At 38.6% G+C, this 21,663-nt stretch overlaps 1 protein-coding gene across 5 annotated transcripts in view; it reads left to right on the top strand.

Moving 5' to 3' along the window:
• Positions 1-21,663, top strand: part of ATP10D (ATPase phospholipid transporting 10D (putative)) — a 109,010-nt gene that overhangs the window by 12,387 nt on the left and 74,960 nt on the right. For 3 of the 5 annotated variants that reach the window (XM_045474158.1, XM_045474156.1, XM_045474155.1), the window contains exons 2-3: positions 14,531-14,857; positions 16,994-17,188. In XM_045474158.1, the coding sequence (XP_045330114.1) occupies positions 14,531-14,857; positions 16,994-17,188 (522 nt within the window). Of the gene's footprint in view, positions 1-14,530; positions 14,858-14,942; positions 15,042-16,993; positions 17,189-21,663 lie in introns of those variants that run through there. The other 2 variants (XM_045474159.1, XM_045474160.1) reach the window with 2 other exon arrangements.

Genomic DNA, 21,663 nt, shown 5'->3' with positions numbered 1-21,663 from the left:
TTCATTATTGTGGTTGCAGTCCAGGAAAAGTGCCAGACTGGCACAGGGAACCCTTGGTGCCTGTTTATTAAACAGATAGAAGGAAAAGTGATCTCTGAACAGTGAAAATAGGTTTCACTAAATAAGCCATAAGTTTCTGTGTTCTGCTTCCTGAAGACCATTGAGGTCATTATTAATTCAATATTTAAGCATATTGATTTTCTAAGAGAGTTGGGAGTATGAGTTAAATTTTGATAAAGTCAGATATTTGGGCATCCAAGGGAGAAACCTATAAAGTCAGACATGAGCATTCAAAACAAGGAGGCCTTCAACTACTGAAAGAGAACCTATGGATGTGTTTCCAAACATCCTGAAGGCATCACTATATAGAACACTTTGCTGTAATGGTGCTTAGAACATTGGAACTGAATTCTCAGAAGAAAATTTATTTAAACTGTGTAATATATAGGAAAATTCATTTATTTATTTTTGTTTTATTAAAACATTTTTTTAATGTTTATTTTTGAGAGAGAGAGAGAAAGAGAGAGAGAGCACAGACAGGGGAGGGACAGAGAGAGGGAGACAGAATCCAAAGCAGGCTCCAGGCTCTGAGCTGTCAACACAGAGCCCGATGCGAGGCTTGAACCCACGAACCGTGAGATCATGACCTGAGCCAAAGTCGGATGCTTAACTGACTGAGCCACCCAGGCACCCCTGTTTTATTTTTTTTAAGTACAATGTTGTGAAAGCATGATTCTTCTTTGACAAAGTTGAATTGTTCAGTATAAATCCTGGGAAGCACTAACATGAACAAGGAAAAAAAAAAAAAGACGTTCTGGAAGGGGATACAGTTTCTGAATATCAGATGTTACAGAACAGAGGGAAAAACCATAAGTCTGTGTAGGACCAAACCTTGATTATCCAAAGTAGTGGTATATAAGAATGCCCATAAATTCCAAAATAGTGATCAAGAAACAATTTATATTTAATTTTAAAAGGCAGTCACACACAGGGACTACACACACACACACACACACACACACACACACACACACACACACATACTCCCCTGGTTTTAACACTCTTCACACTTCATCCTATTGTTTTTTTTCCCACTTTGTGTTTTTTCTAATTTTATTTTTTTAATTTTTTATTTAGTTTTTTTTTTTAAATATAATTTATTGTCAAGTTAGCTAACATACAGTGTATACAGTGTGTGCTCCTGGCTTTGGGAATAGATTCCCATGATTTATCGCTTACATACAATACTCAGCGCTCATGCCAACAAGTGCTGTTCTCAATGCCCATAACCCATTCCCCCTACCCCCAGCCCCCATCAACCCTCAGTATTTAAGAGTCTCTTATGGTTTGCCTCCCTCTCTGTTTGAAACTATTTTTCCCCTTCCCTTCCCCCATGGTCTTCTGTTAAGTTTCTCAAATACCACATATGAGTGAAACATATGATATCTGTGTTTCTCTGACTGACTTATTTCACTTAGCATAATACCTTCCGGTTCCATCCACGTTGCTGCAAATGGCATGATTTCATTTTTTCTCATTGCCAAGTAGTATTCCATTGTATATATAAACCACATCTTCTTTATCCATTCATCAGTTGATGGACACTTGAGCTCTTTCCATAATTTGGCTATTGTTGATAGTGCTGCTGTAAACATTGTGGGTACATCAGCACTCCTATATCCTTGGGATAAATTCCTAGTAGTGCTATTGCTAGGTCATAGGGTAGTTCTATTTTTAATTTTTGGAGGAACCTCCACACTTTTCCAGAGAGGCTGTAACCAGTTTGCATTCCCACCAACAGTGCAACTGGGTTCCTGTTTCTCCACATCCTCGCCAACGTCTGTTGTTTCGGAGTTGTTGATTTCAGCCACTCTGACTGGTGTGAGGTGGTATCTGAATGTCATTTTGATTTGTATTTCCTTGATGATGAGCAGTGGTGAGCATTTTTCAAGTGTCTGTTGGCCATCTGGATGTCTTCTTTGGAAAAGTGTCTATTCATGTCTTTTACCCATTTCTTCACTGGAGTATTTATTTTTTTGGGTGTTGATTTTGATAAGTTCTTTATAGATTTTGGATACTAACCCTTTACCCAATAGGTCATTTGCACATGTCTTCTCCCATTCCTTTGTTTGCTTTATAGTTATGCTGATTGTTCCTTTTGCTGTGCAGAAGCTTTTTATCTTGATGAGGTCCCAATAGTTGATTTTTGTTTTTGTTTCCCTTGCCTCTGGAGACATGTTGAGTACAAAGTTGCTGTAGCTGAGGTCAAAGAGGTTGCTGCCTGTTTTGTCCTCTAGGGCTTTGATGGTTTCCTGTCTTACATTTAGGTCTTTCATCCGTTTTGAGTTTATTTGTGTATGGTGTAAGAGAGTAGTCCAGTTTCATTCTTTTACATGTTGCTGTTTCATCCCAGATAAAATTGTTTTGGTACTTAAAGGGATAAACCTTAAGCTATGTGAAAAAAAAAATAGATATTCAGAAAACTTCCTCCCTGAGAGCTTCACAACAAAGAAATTCAAATACCTGAGTAATTTTTAAACATACGGTCTCCTTGTTTTATTTCCCTTTTTATGTCTACCTGTTGCAGAGTCTTGTTAGTGGTCATTTTAGGGTTACATGCTGAAATCTAAATCTGAAACTCTAATAACTTTAGCATGCACAATAAAAGATACAATGAGATCATGGAATAACAAGCTTATATACCTTATGGAAATGGTGTATACAAGATTGTCACAGATATTCCTCTTTTTGCTAAGTATAAGAGAGGTGGTACCTGATTCTTATGTTCGTTCCACAGATATGCATTGAAATCTACTCTGTGCCTGGTACTTTTCAGGACTAGTCTGTATGAGTGAACAAAAAAGATAGAAATCCCTCCTCTAATGGAGAGGAGAGACAAGAGCTAAAATACAAAAATAATTTTATGATGTTGGAAAGTGATGCAAAAGTTCTATGAAAAATAAAACTGGGAAGGAGATCAGGGATGGCTGAGGTGAGCCTGTGGCAGGTGGCATGAAGGAGGGGAGGAGCAATAGATTGGAGAGGACTGTGGCACCTGGGTGGCTCAGTCGGTTAAATATCTGGTTTTTGATATTGGCTCTGGTTAGGATCTTCCATTGGGGAGTTTTAGCCCCGTGTTGGGCTCTGTGCTGGCAGCATGGAGTCCGCTTGGGATTCTGTCTCTCTCTCCTTCTCTCTCTCTCTCTCTCTCTCTCTCTCTCTGCCTCTCCCCTGCTCATCTGTGCTCTGTCTCTCAAATAAACACTAAAAAAATAAATTGGAGAGGAGTTTGGGAGGCAGATACACATGATGCTGACAGCTATTGTCATAATTAAGATGAGAGCCTCTAGAGAGTTTTAAATTGTGGAAAATTCAGGATGTAACTTAGGGTTTAATGGGACTAGATGGTAGTGGTAGAGGTGATGCCATGTGGTGAGATTCTGGATTCAGCTGAATTTGCTGACTATATGTGGGTTTTGAGGAAAGGACAGGACCCCAGGCTGAGGATCCGGAAGGATGGAGCTGCCATCAACTGATAGGGCTAATCTGTGGAGGAAGCAGAAGAGCACAGTTCTGTACATGTTACCATCTAGAGAGGGGCTGCCTCGTTGGCAGGCAGATATAGGAGTCTGGAGTTTGGGGGAAGAGGTCTGAGCTGGAGGGCAGTTACAAGGGGGGAACCTGTAGAAGTTCTGGCTTGATGGCCCTGGTTTCTCAGTACAGTAGAAACAAGGTCATCAGCAGGAAGAATGTTAGGAGGGAGATATGGAAAGTTAGAGGAGAAGGTATGAAACAGTTGTCTATGAAAGTGGGAAAGTGAAGAGTTTGCAAATGCTGTGTGATTACCATCAGCAGGTGTGGCTGGTTGGTGGCCCATGGTCAGTAATTTAAAGTGACACCAGTGAGGGATGTTACACGTTTCTCTCTGACACTTTCAACTTGGAGGTACTAACTAGAACAGAGTATAACAGGGATCTGGATATAACTGATTTGAATAGAGCTAGGATAAGAGTTTTGCCAAGAGAAGAAAGAAGAGCTAAGGGGTAGAGAGACTACAGAAGGAAATGATAACCGGGTTGACCACGAAATTGAATTTGGATGAGCAGGGAAGTGAGGCCATGCATGAAGGAGCAACAGTGAAAGACCAGTTTAGCTGCTTACAGGTCCCTGTGGGGGCAGATGATACTGAAGTCAAGTTAAAAATGAATCATTTAAAAGCAAATTTTATTTGTGTGTACTGAATCATGTTTCAAACATATGTAAAGATTGTTCTATTGAATGCATCAATAGAATGTTTTAAAATTAAATACAAATATTTGAACTTGTTAACTTTAGTTTTTCAGATGAAGTGTGTCTTTAGTTCTTTTTTTTCCCTAAATGACATAAGTTCAGATTTTTTATACTCATCGTCTTCTTTCTTCCAACCCTCATGTTCTTTGGATTACGCTTGGGTAACCAACCACTCACCAAGCCATGTCCCTTGGGTAAATTTCTCAATCGCTCTGAGCCTCAGTTTTCTCATCCTAACATGGGGATAATTGTATGTCCTTTGTTGTAAGGATGAAAGTTACTGTATATTTATCCCCAGCACAGAACTCGGCATGTCTTTCTAAGTGGCAGATACTGTTATGATCTTAGGTTTATTGGATTAATATTTTAGAGTTGAATAACCAAATGTCAAAAACATGCTTTTCTGTCATCTCAATATTTAGGAGTACTATCTAGAATTACCAATGTCAAAATATAGTATTAAAAATTGTTATTAACTTTTAATATATGTTTTTTCAGCTTTAAGAATAGACAAAGACATATTAGGAACTAACTATGAGTATGGGTGAGCTTTTTTTTGGTTCCTAGTACCAGAGAGACATTCATACAACTGCAGCATTTTCCCTGCCCTTTTGCTAGCTTAAACCAGTTTTGAAGCCCGAGCATCAGCAAATGTAACTCATTTGGATGTGTGGTCCTTTCAAGAGAAAGTTGAGATACGTCGAAGATGAGAGATGGTAAAGCTTTCAGCGTCTGAATGAAGATATATATATATATATATATATATATATATATATATATATATATATATATATATATATATTTACACATGCACACTCACATAAGAGAATTAAAGAATGTCTTATACTTAATGTATTTGGAAACATTAAGAATGAATAACTCTTCCCAGTATAAAACTATGCATCTGGGTACCACAGTCATATTTTGTATCTGTCTTCTTTTAAAATAAACATGTTGTCTTTGAAAATTCAACTGCAATGATATTAAACATGAGGACCCTCCATTGCTCTGGAGGGTTCCTTCCCTCAGTCTGATTTAGAGGCTGCTTCTGTGATGTAGAACAGTATTTTTTGTTTCTCTCCCCCTCCATCAGCCAGTGTCTGGTTTTCAGGTCATGGACTGAGTAAACATGGCTTAAGCACTCCTTGTTTTTCTTAAAAAATTTTTAAAAAATGTTTATTTGTGTGTGTGTGTGTGTGTGAGAGAGAGAGAGAGAGAGAGAGAGAGAGGGAGAGAGAGAGAGAGAGAGGGAGAGCACAAGCAAGCTGGAGAGGGGCAGAGAGAGAGGGAGAGACAGAATCTTAAGCAGGCTCCAGACTCTGAGCTGTCAGCACAGAGCCCGACATGGGGCTGGAAACCACAGACCACAAGATCATGACCTGACCCGAAGTTGCATGCTTAATTGACTGAGCTACCCAGGTGCCCCTTTAAGCACTCTTTTCTAAAGATGCCTAAGGGCTATGTGCTTGAGTAGAGGTGACCTTTTCCTATTTAGGGTCCTAAAAAATGACAAAGCTCTCACAAAGATTTCTTCGTTAGTGGTAGAAGTGAAAGACACTATAAGTTAGTGTTTTATACTCCTATGTAGCACTTCCTCCCATGATAATAATCAGCAGTTATCGAAAGTAATTACTTCAGTTCGTTGTTTTTGGTGACATATTCTCCTTGCCTGGCCTCTTGCATACATCTAAAAGAATATATACTTCGACTGGGGATTTAGTTCAAGAAGTTAAATTAATAGAGAATATTAAAGAGCACACGGAACTCCAAAATGACTTTATTTGGCAAATCTGATTCCTCTCACCTGGAGAGCACAGAAGATTATGGGACTTCATTATTCAAGATCCAGTTTTCCCACTAAATAAATTGACCCTTGTCATCACCAAACTTGTATTAGATCCATCTATGACTGTTCATATTTTTTCCAGTGATTATGTGGGGTGATGAAAATACTTTCTCCTTTTGTAGATCACAGGATAGTAGTTACTAAAGGAGCCCTGCCAACCTGTCACTTTGGCCCCTGACACGACAAAGAAACCAGCAAAGATATCAAATGATCTTACTGCCATTGTTATTATCTGTCAGAGAGAATTGATCTCCTTGAGGGCAATAGGGCTCTTACAGAGAGAATTGAATAAGTTAGTCAGGGATGACCCAGATTGGAACAAGCCCAAGTTTTATCAGGGCTCATCGTGCTTCAGAGAGGGCTACCTGACACATCGAGGTCAAGGAGACTTTCATAGCTTGTAAGTTTCTACTGTGAACAGTTCCTATCTTATTCTCGGAAACTGATAGCTATAAAATTACTCTGTATTTTTTATTGACCCTACTAGATAACTTGACTTTCTTCCAAGATCTTGAACATGTAACAACTTTGATATTTTGTTAGGGTTTTCTCCTCTTAGTTGAGAAGACGATTAGAAGTCTGTCAAGGCCGGGACTTACTGTTCTCCCTTGCTGAGCTTTTGGAAATGTTGGTTGAAACTGACTGTAACTATATTAAATCTGTAGAAAGAATTGATCCTGCAGGCCTCACCACCAACTTCTGTTTGTGCAGGTTGTCAAGTCACTGGTCATAGCCTTGGTCTATACAGTCAAAGGCAATGGGCTTGCTGGTAATAGGAGTGGTACCTAATAAACTGTTCACTCTTAATTTCAACTTCACATTTTGAAATAAACTGATTTAGCATAGAGTAGTGGCTCCCAAAGTATGGTTCAGGACCAGCAGCATCAACACTACCTGGAAATGTGTTAGACATGCAAATACTTGAACCCCCACCCCAGACCTGTGGAATCAGAAAGTCAGGGTTGTGGTTCAGGACACTCTGATGCATGCTGGAGTTTGACAGCCACAAACAGAGCATCTTGACATGACTATACATAGGAATGTTTTTCTCTTTCAGGCAAGTGAGCTTATGTGTGTAATTCCAGTTGTTTGTTGGGTGGTGATGACCTCAGAAAGTTTTAAATGCTAACTGGGCCCAAGGGAATTCATTACTGCATATTTACCTTTGGTAATCTGCCTTGCTACAAACTTTTCATTAAGCATTCATTAAGGGAAACAGGGTTTTTGAGAACTGTTTGCTTTCAAGTACATTTGTATTCAAGAAGGAGCATAGTGCAATATGTTATTTTAGGTATGCTCTGTTATGAAGGATTTTTGTTTTTAATATCTTCTAGAAAAAATGCTATAATTAGAAATAATATAGTTTTAAATGATAATATTTGACTTTAAATTTTCTATAGAAGTAGTATAGTTGGGAAGGCATGACTTTGGAGTTAAAATTGCATGCCTTGAGTTATTATAAACCCTTCTTTGACTTTTTGTTTCTTACTTTGAAAAATAGAAGTCATAAATGACACTGGGAAATGTATTTCATAAAGAGTAGCCATGATAGAAATGTTAGTGCTTATTTTATAAGCAATGCTTGGTTTACATTTCTTTCGCTCTTTCTTTCTTTCTTTCTTTCTTTCTTTCTTTCTTTCTTTCTTTCTTTCTGGGACAGCATGAGTGACTGTGAGCAGGGGAGAGGGGCAGAGGGAGAGGGAGAGAGAGAGAGAGAGAGAGAGAGAGAGAGAGAGAGAGAATCTTAAACAGACTCCATGCTTAGCACACAGCCCGATGTGGGGCTCGATCCCAGGACCCTGGGATCAAGACCTGAGCCGAAATCAAGAGTTGGATGCTCAACCGACTGAGCCACCCAGGCATCCCTATATTTCTTTATTTCTAATCTTAATTGGTTTTGTGCATAATGATCTCTTGTAGATTTTAGAACTTTATTGGTTTTTTCAGCTTCTGTGACTGAATGGAATATTGGATCATGTAGCATCACGCAGACCTAATGCTTAGGGCAACATTAGACGTTTGTAGCTATTAACTATAAATTCTCCCTTCAAAACTTTATTTAAAAAATTATAAATCAATACATCTTCATTGTGCCAAAGATAAGAAAGAAGAGTTCATCTTCTATTCCCTTTGTATTCTCACTATCGATAACCGATAGTCATAGCCCTGTGTAAATAATTCTATACTTTTATCCATGTTCTTGCAAATGTATGTGAACATACACACAGTTTGTGTTATTAAGTGAAGCAAACCAAGGCCAGGCCAATTGTGGATTCAACAGTGCATTAAGAAACACAAGCTAGATCTGTGGAGCTGCGGTACACTAAGATAGCCCTTGATTCTCTAATCAAGGCTTGATAATCTAATCCGTAGACCCTCACGTGCTGATGTGGCCCTTCTTCCAGCCTAAGAATTTGAAAAGGCAGTGGACTTCTGTTCCAGCATCTTGTGAACTGGCAGGCTCCACATTCCTCACAGCCGGCAGCACTACTAAACAGTCTTGTCTTCATGAGGAACTAAGGAGGTGACAAGAGCTGCACCGGCTTATGTGCGTCCTAGATCTATGTATACCTTTGCCTATTTTGGTAGGTGGTAACTAAAGTGAAACTTCAACTGTGCCCACGTTGTTATTCTTACCATTCGTTGAATCCAGATCGGTCATTTTGGTCTGTACTTCATTCATGTTTATTAATTTTTGGTTTTGATCATTTCTATTTGCAGGTCTCCGTTATTTCCTTTTTTTCCCCTAACTATACATAATAGTCATTCGTTCAGGTCAATGGATGGATATATACAATTTTAAATAAATGTGTAATATTCTGTAATGTGGATGTGTCCTAGTGTATGTATCGGCTCTTCCATAATTGAAGGACTCTCATGATATTTCCAAAACAGTTACTACAAAAAACAAACCAAAAAAAACCCCCAAAACTACAGTATACATTCTTGTACATATACCCATACCTATAGGTAGACTCCCCAAAATGGAATTGCTGTGTCAATAGTTACATGTATTTTCAATTTTACTAGATATTGTTAAATTTTTTTTTTGGTGGAGGGGAGATTTTAAGCAATTCATTTCCCATTGCCAGAGGATTTGTTTCCCCATATCCTCACCAGCACTGACTACAAGAGAACTTTCCTAAGCAAGAGAGAAGTTAACAATTTTTGCCCAGCTAACAATAAGTGTTCTGAATTTTCTTCCAGTAAATTTACTATAATTTTTACATTTAAGTTTTAATCTACCTAGAGATTTTTTAAATCAAAAATTTATTAAAATATTTTGAAATAAAAATTTATTTTTAATTTTTTTTTCAACGTTTTTTATTTATTTTTGGGACAGAGAGAGACAGAGCATGAACAGGGGAGGGGCAGAGAGAGAGGGAGACACAGAATCAGAAACAGGCTCCAGGCTCCGAGCCATCAGCCCAGAGCCTGACGCGGGGCTCGAACTCACGGACCGCGAGATCATGTCCTGGCTGAAGTCGGACGCTTAACCGACTGCGCCACCCAGGCGCCCCTAAAAATTTATTTTTAAATGAGGTATAAAGGATTTTAGCTTTCTGGCTTTCAAGATGGATAACCATTTATTCAGGTATGTTAAGTCACCATTTTCCCACTGATTTGAAATCCCACAATTGGGATATTTGCCATATATTATCTTTCTGTTTATACAAGGATCTACTTTTGGGCCCTCTGCGCTAATTTTGTCTTGCCATTATAACAACCACAATTTAGTGGCTTAGTCCATGCCACTCATAAACGCTAGTTTATGAGTATAGTTCTGTTGATGAAAAGTCCGGGTATGGTGAGACTTGGTTCTTTGCTCAGGTTCTCCAAGGCTGAAATTAGTATGTCATCGAGGCTGAGTTCTTAACTGAAAACCCAGGAAGAATCTACTTCCAACTTTACTCAGGTTGTTGGCAGACCTTGGTTCTTTGCAGTAGTAGGACCTATGTCTCCATTTTCTTGCTGGCCATCACTGGAAGGCTGCTCTCAACCCCTAAAGACAACCAGCAGCCATCCTTTTGCATTGTATTTAATTTGCTAGATTTTTATGAGTTTTTCCATCAATATTCCTAAGTAAAAGTGGTTTATAATTTTTTGTGGCAATTATAAAAAAGTTTGTACATGTTTTTAATATGTATAGATATTTATATTATGGTGATAAATGGTTATTCGCAGTGAAACTTTTTTATTTTTATTTTTTTTTACCATATAATTGCCTTGCTGTGAAGGAGTGTTGCAAGTTGGGTGTATATAGCATTTGGTTCATGTTAATCTCATACCCAGTCCTTCTCTCCCAGTATTCACGTATGTTAAGAATCTTGACCTTTAGGGGGTGCCTGGGTGGCTCAGTTGGTTAAGTGGCTGATGACTTCTGCTGAGGCTCAGGTCATGATCTCCGGGTTGGTGGATTTGAGCCCCCTGTGGGGCTCTGTGCTGACAGCTCAGAGCCTGGAGCCTGATTCAGATTCTGTGTCTCCCTCTCTCTCTCTTCTCCCTCCCCCACTCACACTCTACCTCTCTGTCTCTAAAAAATAAGTAAACATTAAAAAAAAAAAGCATCTTGACCTTTAGGATCTATGATCATATTAATTAATTTTTAAATTCTAGATAAAATGCTAATGTCCATTAGTGAAAGCAAAGTGTCCAGAGTCAGGTGTTTTTTGACATTGCATATTTGGGTAATGTTGGGCTTCAAGTTTCCATGCTTAGCCTGGGAACATGCAGGCCTTTTCATATAGTTAATCTTTAATGGTATTTTTCCATCACTAACCAGCAGCAAGTTTGTTGTAACCCAAATTTTCACAAGTAGTAGTTTACTCCTAAAGTAAAAATGATGTTAGGCATGGAGACTTTAATAAAACCTAGGTAAATGTTGTTTTTTTTTTTTCCTTTTAAATGAAATACTAAATCTCCCTACCTTTAGGGACAGTAGCTCACTCACAAGTCAAGTATCTAGATCTGAAAATTCTTTCTGTTTCTAAGTGATGATAATTGAACTTTTAGCCTTTGGTTCTTTGTGTGTGTGTGTGTGTGTGTGTGTGTGTGTGTGTGTGTTTAATTTTGCTGTTAATTCTGAAGGCAGTGTTTCAATCAGTGGCAGAGTATTAGGTCAAATAAAGCATGGGACCATTTTATGTATTACAGAACACCATGACAAATCAACTCTCTTTGGAGTGGGCTAAATCTTGGAATGATGAATGATGTTTTGAAAAATCGTAAAAATGCTTCATAGCACGTTGTTCTTTAGAGTTTTGTCTACTAGGTTACTCTGTTTACCCCTGGGAACAGCTGAGAAGAAGGTATTGCTATCCTCACATGGTTGGTTGCCTGGCAAACTCTCCAATTAAATGAAATGCAAAGTTGCTAAAGCTGAGTGTGAGTTATATACAGTTTAAGAAATTAAATATAGATCAATAATTGGGTATAGTTGTTAATGTCAACACTGCGCATATAAATTCTCAATATTTATGAATAAATGCTATAATTGAGAGAACATTTTCCAGATAATCACTACATTTTTTTGCTTTACTTAGCTCTTAATTATGGTTCACACACCATCATAAGGGCTTTATGTATATTAACTCACTTAATCCTCACAACAACCCTTTGATCAAGGTTAGCTGGCAAGTGAAGGTGCCAGGAATTGATGTCAGCGTCTGGCTTTGGAGTCTATGCTCTTAATCACTACTATACTGCTTACTGGTCTTATAAAGCCAGTAGGAAAGAAAACGATGATTTTCTGCAAGAGTCTTTCAGGCTTGGAGAAGCAGATTCCTTCTATTAATAAAGGTAGAAGGAATGCAGTCACAAACTGACTGCTTCTGTTTTCTCAAACTTAAATCTTATTACTCCTGCTTCTAATGGAAGGAAAGCCAGGCTGAACCATGAAAGAGGAAGTGGGGTGTTTCGTCTCCTTTCCCCATACTTCCTCGTTTCTATAAAATTCAATGATCAACAGTCATTTGTTGATCATCTAACTTTGGCCAAGCATTAGACTCTGTTGTGGAGTCTGGAAACCATTAGATGTGTTGCCTGACTTTGAAGAAAGAAGCTACCTGCTGCACCCTGAAACAAGTGGGGTGAATGAGCCAGGCTCAGCATTGTAATGGGAGCAGAGCAGGGAATGCCTTACTGTATCTCCTGTGTGGACCCTCCTCAGTTTCCCCCACTCCACAGTCAAACTAAAACAGTCAAAAGGATGAATAGGGGCTGGTGCAGTGAGTGGATGAAATGATTGACCAGCCCTCCAGAAAGAGCAGCATTTGCAGAGATATGAGGTATAACCTGTGCTTTGCAACCTCCCTGATAAGTCATTTGGGTACTAGATTCCACATTCAGGGCTCCATCCTAGATTCTTTTAATCAGGATGTCCAGGGAAGGGGCCTAGGGAACTGTTACGACAGAAGCTTGGGAAACACCAGACAAGTGGAATACAGTTTGTTCGTGAGCATAGTTTGAATTTCGGATAGAATGGTTGAGGATGAGATCGGGTGGTGTGGGGGTCATTTTATGTCATGCCTGTATTTTGTTAATGTTTGTTCTTCTATATGTATCCTACTTAGTGCTGGTTACTTGTCACGTATCTACAGGTGTATTGGACTGAGCATTTACTTAGAGTTGGACAACTTTATTTAATTTGAAAAGCAATATATTGAAAGATTGGATCTCAGCCCAATTTACAGGGTTTACAACCTTGATTCTGTATAACCTGAGAAATAGCCAAAGTGGAGAGTGAGAGTGGGGAATAGAATGAACAATGTTTGTCAACAGTGTGCCCCGTGATTCTTCATGGTGTCTCATTTTTTTCATTGGCAAGCTGAGGTGCAGAGGTTAATTACATAGGTCACATACCTAATAAGTTATACAACTGATATATGAGCTGGAGTCTATAGAGCAGGAAGAATTTGATTTGTCAAAAAGTGGTAAACATTGTGCTCATTCACTCAATTAAACTAGGTGAACCAGAAAATGCAGGGTTAGGGTCAGGGGTTATAGTAAAAAGGCTTCTGACAGTTGTTATCATGTGAAAATATGTGCCCAATATTCTGTTGTTGTTTTTTGATTTAAGAGAAACTAAATATCAGTATTTTATGTGAATTTATATCTATTTGCAAACGTTGGTCCTGTATCAGAAAACAAATTCTAATAATGTGTTTACCGACACCATGATACAAGATACATCACTGGGTAGAATTTTGCTTAAAGGCCACTGGTTTGTGACCTCTAGATTAAATAATCTCTAAAGTCTAAGCTTTAAAATACTATGATTCATGCTGATTCTTAATGAGGTATGACTTACTCTGATTTGCTTTCCTTTTGATATCTTAAGTTTTGCTGTAGATTTATGTGAACTATTATTAATAACAACCTTTTTTAAGTAGTAATGTATTTTTAGCTTTGCTGGGATAGATAAAGAAAGATTAAAAGGCTACCTTCTCCTGGCCATGATAGGAAGTGTTGCCATCCCTGAACATTCTAGTTCAGCTGCTATTTCCCCCTGCCTTTCTGCCATAACAGAAAGTAGGTCTGTTCACTTCCATGTATACTTTCGACCCATTGTGGAGCCACATTCAATCATTGTCTTTCCAAAGTGTGTATAGCAACATACTAGTTAATCTCGAGATCAATTCAGTGCATCTTGACCAGTATTAAAATGGGAGAGAGACCAAACAAGAGTGAAAATAGAGTAGAATAGAAAATGCATTGCAAGTAATAAGGATAAGAATTGTTTTATAACTTCTGTTTCAGCTGTGTTTGTATTTGTGTGTGTGGAGGTTCTAGGTTACATCACAGAACGTATTTCTCACCAGTCTGACAGTTGACAAATTTTGAAAATGCTCGAGCTAGAATGTCTAAGTAGATCCTTGGTCATTCCTGCTCGATATAAAGTGGTTTAAATTCTAAACTGGAAATTTGAAAGGATATTAACCACATCTTAATTACCTCTGCATCTGGTCTTTTTGCAATCCCACGAAAATGCCATTAGTGTCTCTGTCTTGTGTAGATCAGTCCTTTGATCCAGTATTCACTCTTCAGGAGAGAATGGCAGTGCTGAGGGGGAGGCATTACAAGATGAGTCACCTGGCCTTGGAGAGAAGGACAGAGATTCAATGGCTGAGGAGGATGCTGGGGAGGGCAATAGGCAGCCCCAATTCAGTCCTCACTAAAATTCCCTGGGATTGAGAACGGGGGAAGGAGAAACACAATACATGACTAAATAGAGCACCTAATGAAAGTGTTCTCATACCATTTATACCTTCAGCGATTGGGTCATATGTTTGTTTGATATGGAAAAAATTGTAAATTTTACTATCCTTCCTGTTCTTTAAGACTTTCCAGAAGTTTATGAGGAGTGTTTCAGTGGGTTTCTGTTTGTTTTGCCAGATCACCTACACCTCCTGGATCTCAGCGCGTTTTGGACATGACTGAGTGTCTTCAGTGGGCCAGGTATCGCTGGCAGCGGCTGATGGGCAGCACACGCAGGGACGACGATGAGAGGCCGTACAACTATTCCTCTCTGCTCGCCTGTGGGAGTGTGTCCTCTCACGCTCCCAAACTGGCAGCAAAGCACCGCGTTGTTGTCCCCCACCTTCGGCCCTTCAAGGATGAGTATGAAAAGTTCTCTGGTACCTACGTCAATAACCGAATACGAACAACAAAGTACACACTTCTAAATTTTGTGCCAAGAAACTTATTTGAACAATTTCACAGGTACTTTTATTCTCTTTTTGAAAAAGAAGATCTTACGTTCTTTGTCATTCTGGTTGATACAAGATTTTTCATTTCTATAACGTAGGTTACCTAAGCCTACGACTTGGGACATTTCCTTTGATGACTCTGGTAGAGTCTGGTGTGAAAAGATGACTCCTCACGTTTACACAGTGCTTTACAATTGGTAAAATGCTTTCTCTTGACCAGGGAAGATACTGTTGTGTTCATATTCTAGATTAGGAAACAAAGTTCGATGCTGGGGTTTACCCATGGTCATGCCAGTGATAAGGAGCAGACCAGGAGCCATAGCTCTGAGTCTTTTCACACTTGCTTCCATGTTCTTTCCATTAGACCAAGCTGCATTTTATTTTCACTTTTTCTTACTTGATTATAGGGGGAAATAGAGCTCTGAAGCAAATGCAGATATAAGATGTTACTAGGTGAAGCAACGACATAGTTCAGTTTAATATGTATTTATTGAAGCTCTCCTGTGAGTTTAGGCATTGAAGGAAATGTCTAAATGGTGCTCCTTTCCTAATGGAGTTTGCCATTCAGCCGAGGAAACAGGAGGTGTATACAATGAAAAGACACAGTGGATGTGATGAGTGTTATAAAGTCCTACCAAGTAGGATGGAAACCTCAAAATGAGCAATAGTAGAACAATAGAAGAGGAAATGGCGTTGAAATTTAATTATGGAGAGTGGGTGAGATTTTCAAGGCAAAGGTGTCAGCAAAGCACATTTCAGATGCAGGAAGGAATAGGAGTAAAAGCAGAAAGGCAGTAGCATAGATTTAACTGAGGCCTGGAATGTGGACCCTTCTGCTTGACACCCTTAGAAGCAAATAAAGGCAGAGAGAACATTTGGGAAGATTCCGTATATACTCTGGTGAGTGGTAAGACCTGAGCTTAGAAAAATGCGGGAATGAAAAGAATGATCTATTACAGATATTATGGGTTAGATACGGAGAATTAAGTAAAAAGATGGTGTGAACATTTTGATCTGAGTTAACCAGAAGGATTAGCAGAAGACAGGAATGAAAAGAAAGTTGGTTTGATTATTTTGTTTTTATAAATGTTGAGTTTGAGATGCTAATGTGTGAATAGAGAGATTCTCAGCATTCATTATTCATTCTACACATGTTCATTTTCATTATTCACTCTACTTCGGTTCCACATGCATTTATTGAACGGTGGGTATGTTTACAGTATAGATGTGAATTTGTTGAATTAATGGCTTTAAATGCTATGGGTGAGTCTGTCTTTTATGAAGTTCATAATCTAGTACACTTGATGGAGCTAGAATCTGGAACTTGAACAGAGTCCAGGGCCAGTGTTGTAAGTTTGGATGCAGTCCACATGGAAACAATAGAAGCCAAAAAAGTAGCAAAAAGGGTTAAGAAAGAAATTTTTAGAGCAGAAGGAGTTAGAGGCGAGGAAGGGAGAAATGTGGGGAAATTATTTTGAGAAGTTTAATGGTTAATGGAGAAAATTCATGGTAAAAACTCAAGGGGCTATGCAGGATTGAGATTTTAAGGAAATGAGCCACTTGAATTTACCTTAGGGACCAGTGGAGAAGTATTTGAATATGTAAAATAAAGGAGTGGAGGAAGTTCCTGAAAAAGTGAATAGCTGAAGAGCTGAGATAGAAGGGTAGGTCTCCAGGGGAAAAAAAACCCTCTCGGGCTTCTCTGTTTATTTTGAGCCTTGTTTGAATCTAATGTTCGGACTTGCAAAGTAACTTCTGAAGGCTAGAGAATTGGAGTTTTAAAAAATTTATTTCTACTATGCGTTAAACACCGAATTTCCTCTAAATTTCTAGAGCCTTTAAAATGAAAATAGTGTCTTCTGTTATGCTTTATATCATGTTTTACACAACCCAAGACTCTCCTCCAATATTCACTATTATGTATTTAATAAAAAATACCTCCTATTTGTTGAAGTAATGCCCTGAGCTGGATGTCTGCAGGAGTGACACATTGCTCAGATCCGTCAGGTTGTGCTAGTTATCTATTTCGTAGCATCGAAAATGAAACAGTAGAAATTCGTTGGAAGGCACCCTGTGGTATTGTTGCCCCTCTTGCTTTAAACTTGTATGTGATTTGTTAACACCTGCTTGTGTGTGTTTGGATTTGCAGAGCTGCCAATTTATATTTCCTGTTTCTAGCTGTCTTGAACTGGGTGCCTTTGGTCGAAGCCTTCCAAAAGGAAATTACGATGCTGCCTTTGGTGGTGGTCCTTACGATTATTGCAATTAAAGACGGTTTGGAAGATTACCGAAAATACAAGATTGACAAACAGATCAATAATTTAGTAACTAAAGTTTACAGTAGGTAAGTGGAACAGGAGCTGTGCTAGGGAATACCCATGTCTTAGAAATGTGCAGAATGTTACTTTTTTCCCCATTTGATGTGATCAGGACCCTTTTTGGTGATGGTGGTGGTGGTGATGTTTTCAGCTAATATTTGTTGAAGACCTGCAGTGAGTTTAGTTCAGGTGTCATAGCAGAACCAAAATGTGTAAGGTGGTCCTGATTTAGGATGGTCTGATTTAGGATTCTTTGACTTTACTGCGATACAAGGCAGTATGCATTCAGATTTCAAGTTTAGACAGTTTCCCTGGGTGAGTGATGCGGTAAGATACTTTCATGATGCTGGACAGTAGCAGGCAGCCTCAGTTCCCAGTCAGCCCTGTGATCAGGGGGGTACATAATTATTTTGTACCCATACAACATTCTGTTTTTCACTTTCAGTACAGTAGTCAATAAATTATGTGAGATATTCAACACTTCATTATATTTTAGTATATGTGCTGCCGAAGCGAGCACTAACACTTCATTATAAAATAGGCTTTGTGTTAGATGATTTTGCCCAACTATAGGCTCATAGGTAAGCATTCTGAGCACGTTTAAGGTAGGCTAGGTTAAACTATGATGTTCTGTAGGCTAGGGGTATTACATGCATTTTCAACCTGCAGTATTTTCAACTTGCAATAGGTTTTTTGGGATGTAACCCTTTCATAAGTCAAGGAAGAGCTCTAAAAGTTATTGTCCACCCAGGATTTGATAAAGCAAAAGCTTCTATAACTTATTATAAGTGGAATTGAAAGCATTAAACTTCAAACCATAAGAAAGAAAGCAAGCAGATAGTTTTTAATACTGGATGTTATAATTTGGGATTAAGAAGAGGATGGAATAAGAAAAATATGAATGGATATGAAAAACAAGATGGGATATGGAAGAAAAGACCAGAAGTACCTGTTGAGGAAAGGAATACTGAAAAATGGGGAAGAGTGGGGTTTTTTTGTTTTTTTTTAAAGATTTTATTTTTAAGTAATCTGTATAGCCAACGTGGGGCTCAAAATCACAACCCTGAAATGAAGAGTTGCATGCTGTAGTGAATGAGTTAGCCAGGCACCCCAAGAGTGTTCTTTTTTGTACACAAAACTAGAGGCTTATAAAACTCTTCCCACTGCAGCAGCAAAAGGTATTCATAATAGGTCTTTTCAGAAGCATATATGCTCTGTTGGAGACGTGTATCTCCAGTATTTATTAAACTGAAAGACTGTGTAGCTAAGAATAAAGTCTGTAAAGATGAGTTTTGAACTGTGCTGTATGTTGTAAATCTACATCTACAAATTATACCTACTATCCTGGTATCCAGAGATAACTATAATACGGCTGTATATTCCTTTAAGTCCTGTGCTCATTGTGTACATGTGTTTTACAAAATTAAGATTGTGTTGCATATATTTTTACCCTAGTTGTTTTAGCCTAATACTGTACCACAAACATTTCCCATGTCTTTGTGAAGATGAAATTTTCATATTTCATACTTTTATGAAAATGAATTACAAAGTTTATAATACTCTCTGGCATTATGTTTCATGAGAAATGTATCTACTTTTTATTTTAAAATGCTCTTTTTTAAATTTTTTAATGTTTGTTTATTTGAGAGAGAGAGAGAGCATGAGCAGGGGGAGGGCCAGAGAGAAGGGGACGGAGGATCTGTACTGTCAGCACAGAGCCTGATGTGGGGCTTGAACTCATGAACTGTGAGATCATGACCTGAGCCAAAGCCAGACACTTAATTGACTGAGCCACCCAGGTGCCCCTGTATCTATTTTTTAAAAAGTCATCTTTAGGGGTGCCTGGGTGGCTGAGTCGGTTAAGTGTCTGACTCTTGATTTTGGCTCTGGCCATGATCTCCTGGTTCATAAGATCGAGCCCCATGTCAGGCTCTGCACTGACAGTGCAGAACCTGCTTGGGATTCTCTCTCTCCTTCTTTGTTTTCCTCTCTCCCTCTCATGTGTACATGCTCACTCTCTCTCTTGAAAATAAAATAAATAAACTTTAAAAAGTCATCACTAGAACAGATTTGTGAAATTTTCAATCTAATATGTTAATAGCTTTACAAACAAGTTTATAATGTTATTCATTCATTCATTCATTCATTCATTCTCGGGTAGGAGTGTTCTGAGGAAACGGAGTATATTAACTTGGCCTGAGGTAACCCACTAAAGGAGCCATGGTGAGAAATGAAGAGAGGGAGTGTTAGGCCTACTGTGAAGGGACTTTACCACCAGGCCACTGCTTGGACATTGCACTAGCCAGGGTTGTCCAGAGAAATAGAACAAATAGGAATGAGATTTATTATAAGGAATTGGCTCCTGTGATAAAAGAGGCCAAGAAACGCCAGCATCCACAAGCTGGAGTTTCTGGAAAGCCAGCAGCGCACTATGAAGGCCTGAGAGACAGAGAATTGATGGTGTAGATTATAGTGCAAGTCTGAAGGCCTGAGAACCAGGAATGCTGAGGTCAGACTATCAGTGTCCCAGCTCAAGCATCAGAAAGGCAGATAGTAAATTCAACCTTTCTCTGCCTTTTTGTTCTCAAGGGATTGAGTGAGGGCCATCTGCTTTACTCAGTTCACCAATTCAAATGCTATTTTCTCCCAGAAACACTCTCACAGACACACCCAGAAGTAGTGTTCAACCAGTTTCTGGGCATCCCTAGTGAAGTTGACATGTAAAATTAACCATCAGAGATGTTTTCCTTTAGTGGCAGAGAATTCATCTCTCCCTCTCTTTTTTAAGTTTTTATTTAAATTCCAGTTAACATACAGTGTAATATTAGTTTTAGGTATACAATATAATGATTCAATAATTCCATAGATCACCTGGTGCTCAGCACAACACGTACCCTCCTTAACCCCCATCACCTATTTAACCCATCCCCCTACCTACCTTCCCTCAGGGGTAACCATCATTTCTCTATAGTTAAGAGTCTGTTTCTTGGCTTGCCTGGTTCTCTCTTCCCCCCACCCCCTTTTGAGCAGAGAAGGAATGGTGAAAGCTATGCTTTAGGAATATTGGTCTACTCAAGTCCTCGGAATAGCCTCTCCTGATAGAGTAGATCTGCCTCTGCAAATCATTCCAGAGCACTGCTGGGAGTAGATGCAAAGTACAGGAAGGGGTGCATACAGAGGTACTGTGAAGAAGAACCCAGTTGAATTTGGTGAACTTTTGTGATTTTTGAGTAGAAGTACCACTGATAGAAGTAGGGAGCATTACATTCATCTTAGGGGTAGGATGAGCTGGAAATGAGAGCAAGACAGGCATCCAAGTGGAAATGCCCCCCAGGCAAACAGGAACATAGTGCAGAAGTTCTGGAAGGAAGGAAAAGCTATGATAAGAAATGACAAAGTCATCAGTCTGTGTAGAGATGATTTTGAAGTGAGGAGTTGGACTTAAAGCCCTAAGAGAAAACAGATGAAGAGCTGAAAGGCTGAGCTTTGAGCCTAGAGGTAGGCAAGCACTTCTCAGCCCCTTGAGCAGACTTTCCAGGCTCCTTCGGGCAGATGTTGCCACTCCTTCTTCTGACATCTCAGAGCATTTGGTACATTTCTTGGATTGACGTTAGTGTTCTTATGTAGACTCTAAGTTTTTAGATTGTAATTCTAAATTTGTCAGACTAGAGATTCTGTTCTAGTTACCAAGTCTGAATACGAGACATGTAGGTTCAAAAGTCTAGTTTTATAATAAAAAGCAGTATATCTTGAACAAATTTTAGGCTCTTTTGGCTGACCAAAAGTTCAACCAGATGACATAATTTTTGTTGTTGTTGTTTAGTTTCGGGAGAAAAAGAACTCAAAGACTTGTCCTCATGGAATTGTCTTTAATTTTATGTGAGCCACAGAGGAAATAGTTAGGCTGCTCTGATAAAGTGATACTTAAGCTAAAACCTGTGGGATTCTGAATTGCGTTCGTTATTAGAATTCTCCAGTGACTTTCTCAATATTGTTTTAAAGATCTAGAAACAAAACAAAACAAATAACTTTTTTTTTTCTCATTTGTAAGATGATGTGACTTGTACTTAGATAAGGGAAAATTTGGTCTGTGTTTTTTTTTTTTTTTCTTATACTCTTGTCTATTTAAAGCGAACCAGGAAAAACTGTTGTATTGTGTAGAAAACTGAGAATAACAGTAAAATCTCATGGTTTTTATTTTAAAGTCATGAGTGTTTTACTGAAACATTGGTATGAATCATTTGATGGTATTTGAGTCTTTATCATATGCCAAGGATAGACAGGTGGTGTTGATACAACCTTACCCTTAAAAACTAACTGCAAGAAACAGTATTTTAGAATGATTATATGATGAGCAATGAATCGAGATTTTGACCAATTTTAAGATTACCCAGAGTACCAAATTTAGCAAACAGGAAGAATGCTTCTTATAAGTATTTTTTAAATACAAGTTATTGTATATAAATAATTACTGACTTTTAGTGGTAGTTTAAAGTTGATA

Source organism: Leopardus geoffroyi, chromosome B1, assembly GCF_018350155.1.
Source record: "Leopardus geoffroyi isolate Oge1 chromosome B1, O.geoffroyi_Oge1_pat1.0, whole genome shotgun sequence".
In the NCBI taxonomy this organism is placed as follows: Eukaryota; Metazoa; Chordata; class Mammalia; order Carnivora; family Felidae; genus Leopardus; species Leopardus geoffroyi.
The sequence above is the reverse complement of the archived record's forward strand: the minus strand, read 5'-3'. Positions and strand labels throughout refer to the sequence as shown.